This window comes from Gadus chalcogrammus, chromosome 8, assembly GCF_026213295.1.
Source record: "Gadus chalcogrammus isolate NIFS_2021 chromosome 8, NIFS_Gcha_1.0, whole genome shotgun sequence".
NCBI classification, from domain to species: domain Eukaryota; kingdom Metazoa; phylum Chordata; class Actinopteri; order Gadiformes; family Gadidae; genus Gadus; species Gadus chalcogrammus.
The window spans coordinates 2,270,361-2,282,607 of NC_079419.1; the positions used below are offsets into that span (position 1 = coordinate 2,270,361).

Consider the following 12,247-nt stretch of genomic DNA (forward strand, 5'->3'; position numbering starts at 1 on the left):
TAATAACAGAGCAAAAAACGCCAACCGTGTGCGATCGTGCCTTATTTATTTTGCTTTGGTTTTCCTGCAAAATTTTAATTGGTAATCTAAAGTAATTGAGTTATATAGTATTATGACAAAATGTTTATTAGTGCGTCCACTCCTGATTACAACACGTCTGACTGCAACCCATTTTAATCTCGGAAAGTTAATGGGAACCTGTCTGAACATGTAAATTATGTCCAGTGTGTGGCCACTGGCCAAAGTGTATATTAAACCCACAATGCATTGTTTTTGGTTTGCTTCCTATTGTTGGGTCGATTTGGGGCATGCAGTATTCCAAAAGAAAACTGCTCTTTATGAAAAATGACTAACATGAACATTCTGCCAGAGAGTGTATCAAATCCCATTAAATGAAGCTCAAGGAGATGAATATGTGTTATGTATCTGCAAAGCCTTCCATGCATTATCTAGTTATTCCATATACATATAATATATCTGCTTTCAATGCACAGGTGGCTTAGCAGACCACATTGAGGCTTATCACCTTGTTGAGAGTGCTTTGCCAATCTTTAACCCTTATAATAAGAGATAAGTACCCACTTCACAAGCACACACTCATGATGTGAGCTTGTTGTCCCTGAGTGATGAAGTGACACACAGTAAAATGACGTCAAAGTCCTTCATCCACTTTCGCATGGCTCCACTTCCCCCCCGCTCCACCGAAGGGATAATTGGCTAGTGGATTAACACCCAGGTGCTATTCCAGGTTCTTCCCTATTCCCACAGGTGAATCAGGTACGAGGAGCTTCCCATCAATATAATGTCCTTCTGTTGTGACGTCACCTAATGTGTTCCCACATGGTCACGACACCTCCATTATGGTGAGTTATCCGATGGAGGCAATCATCCCCTAGTCGCTACAGTCATCGTTGGGGCTCGGGGGTTGTTGACATGTTGTTGACATGTTGACTCGGTCAACATGCTATACACAGGTAGAGAAGATTGAGCAAAATAGAGGCTCCAGTGCCTCCCGAACGTTTTCAGAGTCGTCATAGAACAAATACAGTTATGTATCCTCTTTACGATACATAATGGCTCTTTGATGCTCCTTTGATGTACCGGGTAGATAAGCCTTCTTCCCGTTCCCGGGCACATGAAAAGAGAAGACCTAGTATCACTGTTATGATCGACAGCTGTGATACACAGTCTCCCTCTGGGCAAAGGGCTTATCAAATCATTATCGTATGAAAACATTCAAATAAAGGAGGGCGCAAGGAACAATAGCGCCAATTGTTCACAAGCCGATGGCTGAACCAGCTTTCACTTTTCTATTCAAAGCAGAAGACGGAGATGGGACAAGGTTTATGAGGTGAATGCACGTCCAAACTTGGGCAGACAATCCACTGGGCCGTTGACTCTGCACGGCGAGGGGACCATAACTAGATGGCTAGAAGCCATGGAGAGAATCAATTGACTTATTCAGTCAACATCCTACTGTCGAACAAATGGCTTTCACAGCTTTACATCAGTCTAGTTTCACCTGCCTTATATGCTCTGCGTTATGATCGTGTTGTTTAACGTTGGACACTAAGCCGATAAAAATGTTCTCGTTCTCTCCGTCTCTCTCCCTCACCCTCCCTCACCTCTCGCTCTCTCTCTCTTTCTCTCCCACTCTCTCCCTCGCCCTCTCCTTCCCTCTCCCTCGCTGTGTAAGTGTTAAAACAACGAGAAGTGCTTCGTGTTAAGACACGCGACGTTAGGTCGAACTCTGCATTATTGAGCTGGGCAAGTTTCAAACAAACATACAACAAGCCACCTCTTAAAACCTTCTGTAATGTTGGACTGGACTGCATTAAAGGTCTTAAAGGTCTCTGTAGGCTTCCACAATTATCTTCTGCCTTATCATTTATTTGTTTATTCAAACAGGGACAGCGCAAAAAATAAAATACAACGCGGCAGAGACAGCCCGGAGCAAATTAACATCTGTAGAGTTTAACCAGGCGTTGTCAAAAAAAACACATTAATACAGTGAAATATTGCTCCACAGTGAAAAATTGTTTAATACATTGTTTGGGAAATATATAATCCACTCTGTAACAACCACAGCTCACGCCCTCCAGAAATATACAACAATCGGCTAATGGTCCAAACAAAACCAGTAGAGCTAATAGATCAAATGAGGAGGATCACTTCATGCAGAAGCGCTTCCCTCCCTGCCAGCTATCGACGCAGGATATTAAAGTCTCCTCTCTGTCGATATGTTTGGTTCCCCCGCTGTGATTCTGACCCTGCTCTCCCACCTGACAGCAGGTGGGAGAGCGGGGAGAGGAGGCTCGCCGTGCTAAAGCCTTCCTTCATAAGCCTCCTTGTTTACCGCAGGAAGGCTTTACAGGTGGGATGTCGACAAAACACTGTCCCTCGCTCTGAGAACCAGCCACCTCCTGTTTTCTCGCCCTCGTACAAGACGCCGTTGCACACATGTTTCTGTGTGGTGGCCTCTTATCTCGTTTCCTACAGCCTTGACGTTCTCTCCTTCTCTCTGTGGGCAGGTGGATTAGGAGCGAGAGGAGGAGGAAGAGGAGGTGGAGGAGGAGATTGGTACAGTGAGGCAACAGCATGAGAGTGAGTGTTGGAGATCCCGGTTGATGTGTTTGTCTGCGCGGCGTGCGTGTGCGTGTGGTGTGTGTGTGTGTGTAACGTGCCACACTTGGCAACCAAATGTACACACACATGCACCAATCCCATATGTTCAGCCAACACTTCCCTCTCTGGAAAGTTCCATCAGGTATCCATGTTGCGTCTAGCTCATGCTACACTGTAAGAAATATATAAATATGGGAATTATTGTGTACAATTTTTTTGCAGAGGTTTATCCTAAGTGCATTTTTTTAAAGGGACCACACTCACCAACAGGTGTGAGGTGTGTTATGGAGGCCAATATTGGAACTCGGTCCCAGCAGCATTGATTGGCCAACGCAGAATGTGTTGTTCTGTTTTGTATGGTTTCTCGGCCCCGAACCAAATGTTATGTTACTGGTTGCTGTGCTGACACCACCAACGTTCACGCCACCAGCGAATGACATTAGCGTTCAGCACACACTTTTATCACCACAGCTGAAAACAATCAAACCAATCGAAATGGGAGGAATTTCCAGACTCGCCAATACTCCACGACCATGTTTTCTGTGTCAACAACCTTGACAGGGGGGCTACAGGGAAGAGAACAAAGAAACATAATTATTGATTTAAAATACTATTTGATTATTAACAGCGTTGTAAGAAACAAAACACTAACAATACAGTCTATAGCAACATATACTTATCTGTGTGTGGGTGTGTGTGTGTGTGTGCGTGTGTGTGGGTGTGTGTTATGTGTGTGTGTGTGTGTGTGTGGTGTGGTGTGTGTGTGTGTGTGTGTGTTGGTTTGTCTTGTGTTTGCACTCATGTGCTTTTGTTGTGTGCACGAATCGTGTGCTATGTGTGTGTGCATGTGCTTGTCTGTGTGTGTGTGTGTGTGTGTGTGTATGTGTGCGTGCATATCGCTCATCTCTTCTCCTCTCTGATAGGTTCCGACTGCACAGACGTCAGGAAACCAAAAGTCATCTTCATGCTAGGTATGCACATCCACCGCCACACACACTCACAGGCCGCTCGCAAACAGGTCATTCATACCGGCTTATTACGACCATGTTTGAATTGGCTCACTTGTGCCCTAAGGGCCTACCCCTATATAGTGAACACGACGTAGTAACCAGGACAGATTTTCCTTTGTCCTATGATTGTCCTGCACACTGGAGACGACTTAGCTGGAAGTGATGATGTATTGATGAATTTAATCACCTGGATTATTCTGGGTAATCTATGACCCTGTTCACAGAGATCAGTTAACAACCTGTCTTGAATCTACATCGTACAAGATTCAAAAAGTCTGTTTACACAAAGGGCACAATACAGTTATAAAAGAGGAGTCTTACAAAGCAGTTTGACTTCTTGCGACGGTGTGGTGTTGTGTGTGTGTGTGTGTGTGTGTGTGTGTGTGTGTGTGTGTGTGGTGTGTGTGTGTGTGTGTGTGTGTGTGTGTGCGCGAGTGGCGAGGGAAGGTGAATTTCGCGCTGTGTTGTTTTTCAGGAGACTGTGATACTCGATGTGTGTTTGGAACTTGGCATGAATTGAAATTGTTGTGCTGTGGAAATTGGGGTGCATAACTTAAGTCCCTTCTTTTGAAAGAGTTCTGAATTCACAGAGACTGGTGGTTGGTGCTGACACAGAATCAAGGACACCTTCAGAGCATAGCAATTACTTGTTCTTGTACAGAAAAAAAACCAACCTTAACACTAATTATGTGTCAACAATTAAAACAGGATGAATCCCGCGTCTCATGAGGTGGGTTGTTTGGAACATCATAGCAATACACACCACCCACACACACACCACACACACACACACACACACACACACACACACACACCACACACACACCACACACACACACACACAACACACACAACACACACACACACAGAAGCCTGATTCACTGGAAATATCTGGAAGCCAGGACTGACCTGAATGACTCATCTGTAGAGGTAGAAGGAATTCCCTGGGGTTGGGGAGATGGTGAAGCTCTGAGATCGCTAAACTCCCTTTACTCCTAGAAATGTCTCTTTTTTTAAATGAGTTCCCTATTATAGTTTTTTCTTAGTTCTGTTTCATTTACTCTACCTTTGTGTCTACTCTCTGTACTTGTTGTTTCGTATCATGATGATGCAATGTCTTGCCAGGTTTACTATGAAAAACTGGATTCTTAAATCTAAGTGGGGACTCTCCCTGTCAGATAAGGCTGAAAAAAACGGTGTGTGTGTGGTGCTTTGGAAGATCAGCAGACTGCTTTGGACCCTGGCCTAATGGGTCTAGTTATTAGGCATGAGACTCATAAAAGTTCAATGAACTGTGTATGTCGAACCCTCTCTAGCATTTGGATCAGTGTGACTGGAAATGGTCAAGAGTGCACAAAACAGAGCCTGTTTCCTGAAATGCTTAGATTGCTGCTTAACATATAAAATAAATTAACTCATTTTCACCATGTTGGCTCATTATGCCCATTTGCAAGTTTTGAAGCAATCCAAAACCAATCTGTTCAATCTGTCATTTTATTTCCCATTCCTAATCGAACGAAGCCAGTATCCACGTATCACGTCTACCGACCGATGTCACCCCGTTGCTGCTGCCCTCGTTTCAGGCGCTCAAACCCACAGCTGGCTGCTGTCCTTTTCTCACTTTGCACCATCCAAAAAAGTGGGGAACGATCGACATTCATCCCGTATTCCGTCCGCCCACACAAATGATGGCAGAGTGCGCTCTGAAAACCGGGCCACATTGTCTCCAGCGCGCGATCGAGACCGACGATGACTGTGCCGAAAGTCAACACCATCTGTGAGCGTGTGTCAGTATGAGTTATGAGATCAGGCGATTAGACGTCGCACATTAGACGTCAGCCCCGTCCAGGCCGCCTGCTATACATGCAGCGGCCAATGTGCGTCAGAGCCCTGCTAGATACGTGGCGGTGAACATACAGGTTTCTACAATCGATGGGTGGAGCTGTGGGGGCCGTGATGCATCGGTTTACATCGCTTTGGGGACCCCTCCGTCGATCATGTGTAATAATAGAAATGCATGTTCTTTGTGTTGGACGCCTCCTCGCTTTTCATTGGTTCATGAGCGGTGACGTGTGTGTCAGCTTCTATGAGGGATTCGGTCTAGACGCCAACCTGCCTCTGGTCCGGCTCGACTGGACGCAGCCTACACCACCCTCCCAGTTGGTTCTGGCAACCCGCTGTCTTCGTCTCTGGCACTGCATCCTCATTCCTCACTCTGTGTCCCCGTTCACAATGGTTTCACTTCCCTGGTTCGCGGAGAAGAAGTTGGAGACAGTCGTCCAAACAAGGCGGTAGAACCCGAAAGAAGAGCGATCAGAGAAACAAGTTAACAGGCGAAAGGCAATTTACATGTTCAAAAGAAAAGAAACACAAAAGCAACAACACCGCTTCTCTCTCTCTCTCTCCTCTCTCTCTCTCGCTCTCTCTCAGTCCTCCTCTCTCTCTTCTCTCTCTCCTCTCTCTCTCTCTCTCCTCCTCTCGAATCCTCTCTCTCCTCCCTATCTCTCTCTCTCTCTCTCTCTCTCTCTCTCTCTCTCTCGCTCTCTCTCTCTCTCTCTCTCTCTCTCTCTCCTCTCTCTCTCTCTCGCTCTCTCTCTCTCTCTCTCTCTCTATCCTCTCTCTCTATCTAATTTCTTGGCTTGAGCGTCTTTTCCTCTTCTCCTTCTTCACCATCCATTCTGGTCTCTCTGGCTGTCGCCAGGAGGGCCGCAGGTAGGGACGACGTTGGATAGAAGGATTCACACTTGCAGAGCTGAATCTCGTGTTTGAGCGTGTCCTGTCACAGCAGTTTATCTCTCACTTGAAGGCCTATACAACACCCACACACACACACACACACACCCCACACACACACACACACCCACACACAACACACACACACACACACACACACACCCACACACACACACACACACACACACACACACACACCACAGAGAGTAATGTGTGGGATTGGTGTCGATTCCCACACATTAGTTTGGGAGCTGTGAAAAACATGGTTGCGCTTGAGATATTTGTGATTCTCTGTTTTCCGGTGCCTCTATTGATTTGATTCCACAACAACAACAAGCTCAAGTTATGTAGAGTTCATCTCTCCGTACACTAGGCGGTCCGGGCTCGAAGCACACTCCCACAGCTGTGCTGAGAACACTCAGGAACACCGACATACACTCACATCCATTCTCACCCTCTTTCTGGGAGGAACACTTTGAGGTGAGGGAGCCAGACTCACTCACTCAGTCAGCCAGTCACTAGACAGACGGACATCTTCACCCCCCCCCCTTTCAGTCAGTCAGTCAACAGCCAGTGACTCTGTCAGAAAGACAGGCCAGTCAACTCAATTGAGTCAGTCAGACTGGCACTCATTGAATCAGTCAGGCACCTCATTTACTTACACACTTACACGACTCACTTACACACTGACACACTCACTCACTCACAGAGTGAGTGAGTGAGTGAGTGAATGAGTGAGTGAGTGAGTGAGTGAGTGAGTGAGTGAAAAACTGTATATACTGCCAGTTTCATGGTTCAGGAGATGCACCTTTGAGTTATTTTCAGTAAACTGTTTGATCTAACACTTCACACATTTCCCTTCTTTGGAGAAAGTCAAGATTCACCTGGTAACAAATTAACAATATCAGGACAGATTTGGGAAAAAAAAGTCTAAGGAAATGTATAGAAATATGCTCTGGCGTTATTATGAAACTTGTTCAACCATTTGATGCGAATGACTTTTGCAATGAAACTAATGCCTAAATGTTGTGGGGGTGAGACTATTCAATAGAGAGACCCATTACAATACATTTTGATCAACATGACACAAGCACCTGATAATGTAGGAAAGAGCAGAGAATTGTACATAATCATTTTGCATGAATGTACCAAAGCATTTGCAACTTGTTCAAAGCAAATGAGAAAACTACTTTTTTGATGTGGCACAAACGACACAATGATGTGAAGTTTGAACAGGTAGTTTTGAGTATTTCAATTCTGATCCTGAGAAATGTACCAAAGCGACTGAGAAAAAACTGTAATCTGCTTTCAATTTGAATCAAACCTTTATCAGAATTAACAGCAAGGAGGAAAAATCTGATTGGGCTCCAGCCTACACTACAACCCATCGGGTTATAGGGTTATTACTGCTGGTGTAATACAGCTCTGCTCATTATGGACCAGAGTGGCTGCCAGGCTTATAGTTTTTTGTTCTCTTACAGATTCCCAAAAGCTAGGCGGCCGAATACTAGTGCAAACGACAAGAGAGAGAGAGGGTAGAGGACAGGCAGACAGGCAGACAGACAGACAGAACTGCAGCCAATTCAACTCCTGTTCTATTTAGTGTTAAGCAGGTGGATCTTCAGGGATGGCTTCAGCCTTCCTAAAATATTTATTGAATTAAATCCAAGGCAGTCTCTCTCTCTCTCTCTCTCTCTCTTATCTCTCCTTCTCTTCTCTCTCTCTCTATCTCTCTCTCTCTCTCTCTTCTCTTCCCTCTCTCTATCTCTCTCTCACTGTTCTCTCTCTCTCTCTCTCTCTCTCTCTCTCTCTCTCTCTCTCTCTCTCTCTCTCTCTCTCTCTCTCTCTCTCATGGCCTTTTGCCAAGATTAAAAGGCCACTGTCGGAGCGGGGTAGACGACGCGCAATCCAAAGTACAAAGTAGGCAATCCGATCGAAGTTCAATCAAAAATGCTTTATTAGATTAAAGCTTCAAACAAAATGATTCTTCTTGCTAACTATACTTATTGCCAACATTTGCGGAATATTGTTTGCGATTGTATGCGATTGTTTGCGTGTCAAAAAAATGTCCCGCTTCCCCGTCTAACTCTCGTTTCTGTTACAGTCCCGCAGGTGAATTAAATCCCTTTAATTAGCTGAATGACTGCGACATATTAACGGACCCTACTGGTGGAGCCAGGACAGAATACAAACTCAAATTAACCATAGATATATAAATTATTATTGTTTCCATTTCATTATGCCATACTTCGTTATGGCTCCAACACTCTCTCTCTCTCCTCTCTCATGTTGCCTTAATGTCACGTGGAGTCGAGGGGAATATGGATGTATGGGGGGGGGTGATGGGGGGGGGGGGGGCCTGTCTTATTGCTCCCCTTCTCTGGGTGATGATGATGATGATGAAGCACCTCCGACGAAGGCTTCGCTCAAGGCCTCATCGTCCATTCAAACGGCAATGAAAGAGGAATCCTTAAGCGCTGATTATGGTTCCACGTTCAAGGGGACCCCTTATGTCCTTGCGGACTCTCCTTGCGGACCCTCCTTCCCTCTCCGCAAGGGCCGGACGTGCGCCCTCGCAATAATCGTAACCTTCCGTCGAGGCGACGCAGCAGCGAGGGCTGTGATTGGTCCGCTCACTAAACCCCGACACAGAACCATGAAGGTTCCCGACTGCGTCGAAGCGTCTGTGGGGTCGCTGCGTTGCGGGAACGTGGGACCATAATCAGCCCTTAAGGAACCAGGAGTTTGTTCGGAGCTCTGGATCTAAACGCCGGTGGGGACACCAGGCAAGCCAAGGGTTAACCAGTGCATGTTCCACACCTTACTTACTGGTACTTTGGTCAATTTTGTATGTATTTCATGAATTATTTGATGTTTTTGACTCGTATTCTGCTCCCATCCACTCTGCTGGACTTAAATATGATGGACGAAGATCTGCAGTGATCGACAGGTGGCTTCTAGAGTGGTCTGACGAGAGAGAGAGAGAGAGAGAGAGAGAGAGAGAGAGAGAGAGAGAGAGAGAGAGAGAAGATGAGAGGAGAGAGAGAGAGAGAGAGAGAGAGAGAGAGAGACCAAAATGAGAGGCAAAAATAAAGCATAAAGAACCAACAAGGTTCAAAACGAACTACAACTGAAAGAGAACTGAAAGTTGAGCTAAGGCTAAATCTAAACATAAATCCACGGGGGGATGTTCCCCCTGGACAATATGAATACAGCGGTAGCGGGTTTGTTCACGGGAAGAATCAGCCACTGGTGAGGGAAGGACCGGTTGTCTCTGGTACGGAAGTGACGACAACGATTGAACGATTTATGCGCATTCTCACTGGGCGCATGTGCATTGCATGGAAATACATACTCTGTAATACATGGCTTGGAAAAAAAAAGTGTTGATTGACGAGGAGGTCTCTAAGCAGGTCTCTCACGTGTGATATTCTCAATAATAACCGAAAATATATAATGCAATGATACTCGTTCTGTCTTCAAAGTAAAATGCGCCTTGAGACACCTATGGGTGACAAACAACCTGACGTAAGTAACATATGTGTGTGTGTGTCTGTGTTTGTGTGCGTACATGCATGTGCGTGTGCGTGTGCGTGTGCGTGCGTGCGTGCGTGCGTGCGTGCGTGGGTCTTCCCTCTCAGGCTCAGCCCAGGCCCTCCAGCAGAGCGGGGTCACGGCAGGACCGCCTGGGCCTGGCCCGGGTCAGCCCGGCGAGCTGCTGGTCCGCGAGCTGCAGAGCCACGGCGACCGGGGGCGCCACCTACAGGACGTCCTGGAGCGCGGCGAGCCGGTGCCCGAGGTGGGTGACCCGGTCCTCAAAGAGCCCCCATCCCCAGGCTGTGAGGGCCCAGCGACCCTCCTCGTATGCTGTGCTTACAGAGCCGTGTCCTCGAGCACGTTGTCTAAGCTGCTTTTATTGATTGTGTTCCCACACTGGAAACAACGCGTGTGTTTTAATGGGATGTCTTTTGCGTGTGTCCAGTCAGACTTGTTGTCTACCCTTGTTCTGTGTGGTCTTGTACTGTCCAGTGTGAGCCGAATCACCTGAATGAATTCTAGACGATTAGCGTCGTTTGGCAGTGATAGAAGACTTGGCTTGACCCTACGGTCGGCCGATCTCCCTTCACGTTGTTGGACGGAGTAGTCGAGCAAAGGGGAGCGCGATTCAATCACACGAGCGCTTTGTTTTCAGCGCACACTCCGTGTAGGACTCAATTCTATTTTGGAAGAACTCCGAGACAATATTTTCATCTGTCTCGATGAAAACGGAACCTCGGACAATGCGAGCCAAGTGAATGAACATGGATGGATCAGCCTTTTGGACAAAGACCGGGGATGAGGGATGAGGGAAACAAAGACTGAGTAAGAATAAGGGGGTGGGGGAGAGTGGGAATGTGATGGGGTCCAGGCATGCAGGGAACAGCTAGGCAGCGCACACACACTCACAACACACCCACACACACACACACCACACACACACTGATTGCACATCTGCAGCCGCTGGCCCAGATGGATGTGAACAGCTCCGTCTCTCCCACACACAGCAGCTGGGAAACGGCAGCGCAGAATCACTGGCACTGAGGTTTTCTCGGGACACGAGAACCTCTAAGTCTGATTGGATGCCAACCGCCCGCTGGGCAACCAATCAGACTCACACTGGACACTCAGGAAGCAAAGAGATGAAACTTTTCACAAGTTTTCCCAAGGTCAGCAGGGGGTGGGATTACAGGTAAAGCAGATTGATGTTCATCTGGAGGAGGGGGCGGTATCAGCCATGTGACCTCGACCCTCCATAGGAAACAACAACACACTCCTCTTCCATATAGGGTCTACAGAATGACATTGATTGAAAAAAATAACCATGCAGGTTTTGTGGAGCTGAAAATATCTGTCTGCAACCTCAAATCAGGTGCTGAGGTTAAAACACTGAAATAGAAATCACATCGGGTGTTGTTGAGGTTGAACACAGAATTCTACCTCAAATCAGGTGCTGAGGTGAAAACACTGAACCTCAGGTATTCAGTGAACATGAACGTCAGGTATTCTTGACGTTAAAACACTGAAATTCTACCTCACATTAGGTGTTCTGAATACCGGATGTGGAGGTAGAATTCAGCGTTTTAACATCAGGAATACTGTATTCTTGATGTTGAAACATTGAATTCTACCTCACATCAGGTATTGTTTAGTTTAAAAAAGGTCTGCTACATTGAATTGCATTTGTGTGTGTCGGCTGCTGCCGACTTGGTTAAACAGTGATCTGTGGCTGCCGGTAATCATCCCAGAGATTGCACGGGGATGCACCTGGGGAGCCCCCGACGACTGCTACCGGCTCATCTCATTACAAGCGTCTGTTATTACGTCTCCTGGAATTCACATCAAAACACGACTTGGGCCTTGGCTTCCTCTCGCTGCTCTCATTGCAACGTTCAAAGGGACATGTGCCTGTGTGTATGTGTGTGTGTGTGTGTGTGTGTGTGTGTGTGTGTGGTGTGTGTGTGTGTGTGTGTGTGTGTGTGTGTGTGTGTGTGTTTGTTTTGTGCCCGGCGTCTATCAGGATCAATAGGAATCGAAATTGAAGAGAGAAACTCTTCTGACTAGTCTGCAGTCGTAATGCCGTGTCTCTGCTTGCATCCTGGCAGACTCCCATTCGGTCCTTCTGAAACTCCTTTTCCCCTCAGAGGAGGCGTCGCTGGAGTGAAGACATATAGGACCGAACTCCCTGCATTACACTTTGATCCCGGCCACCTCCACACAGTACTTGAACCACTGCATCAGGGACAGGGTCAGCGCAGAATAATGAGACAATGTGTCTGTGTTGTGTTTGTGTGTGTGTGTGTGTGTGTGTGTGTGTGTGTGTGTGTGTGTGTGTGTGTGGT

General features: G+C 46.7%; 1 protein-coding gene across 1 annotated transcript in view; it reads left to right on the top strand.

Annotated features, from left to right (window-relative positions):
• Positions 1–10,402, top strand: part of LOC130387154 (adenylate kinase isoenzyme 5-like) — a 43,973-nt gene extending 33,571 nt beyond the window's left edge. Inside the window, 2 exon segments of the mRNA XM_056596151.1 lie at positions 10,033–10,207; positions 10,398–10,402. Coding sequence (XP_056452126.1) covers positions 10,033–10,207; positions 10,398–10,402 — 180 coding nt within the window.
• The last annotated feature ends 1,845 nt before the right edge of the window (positions 10,403–12,247 follow it).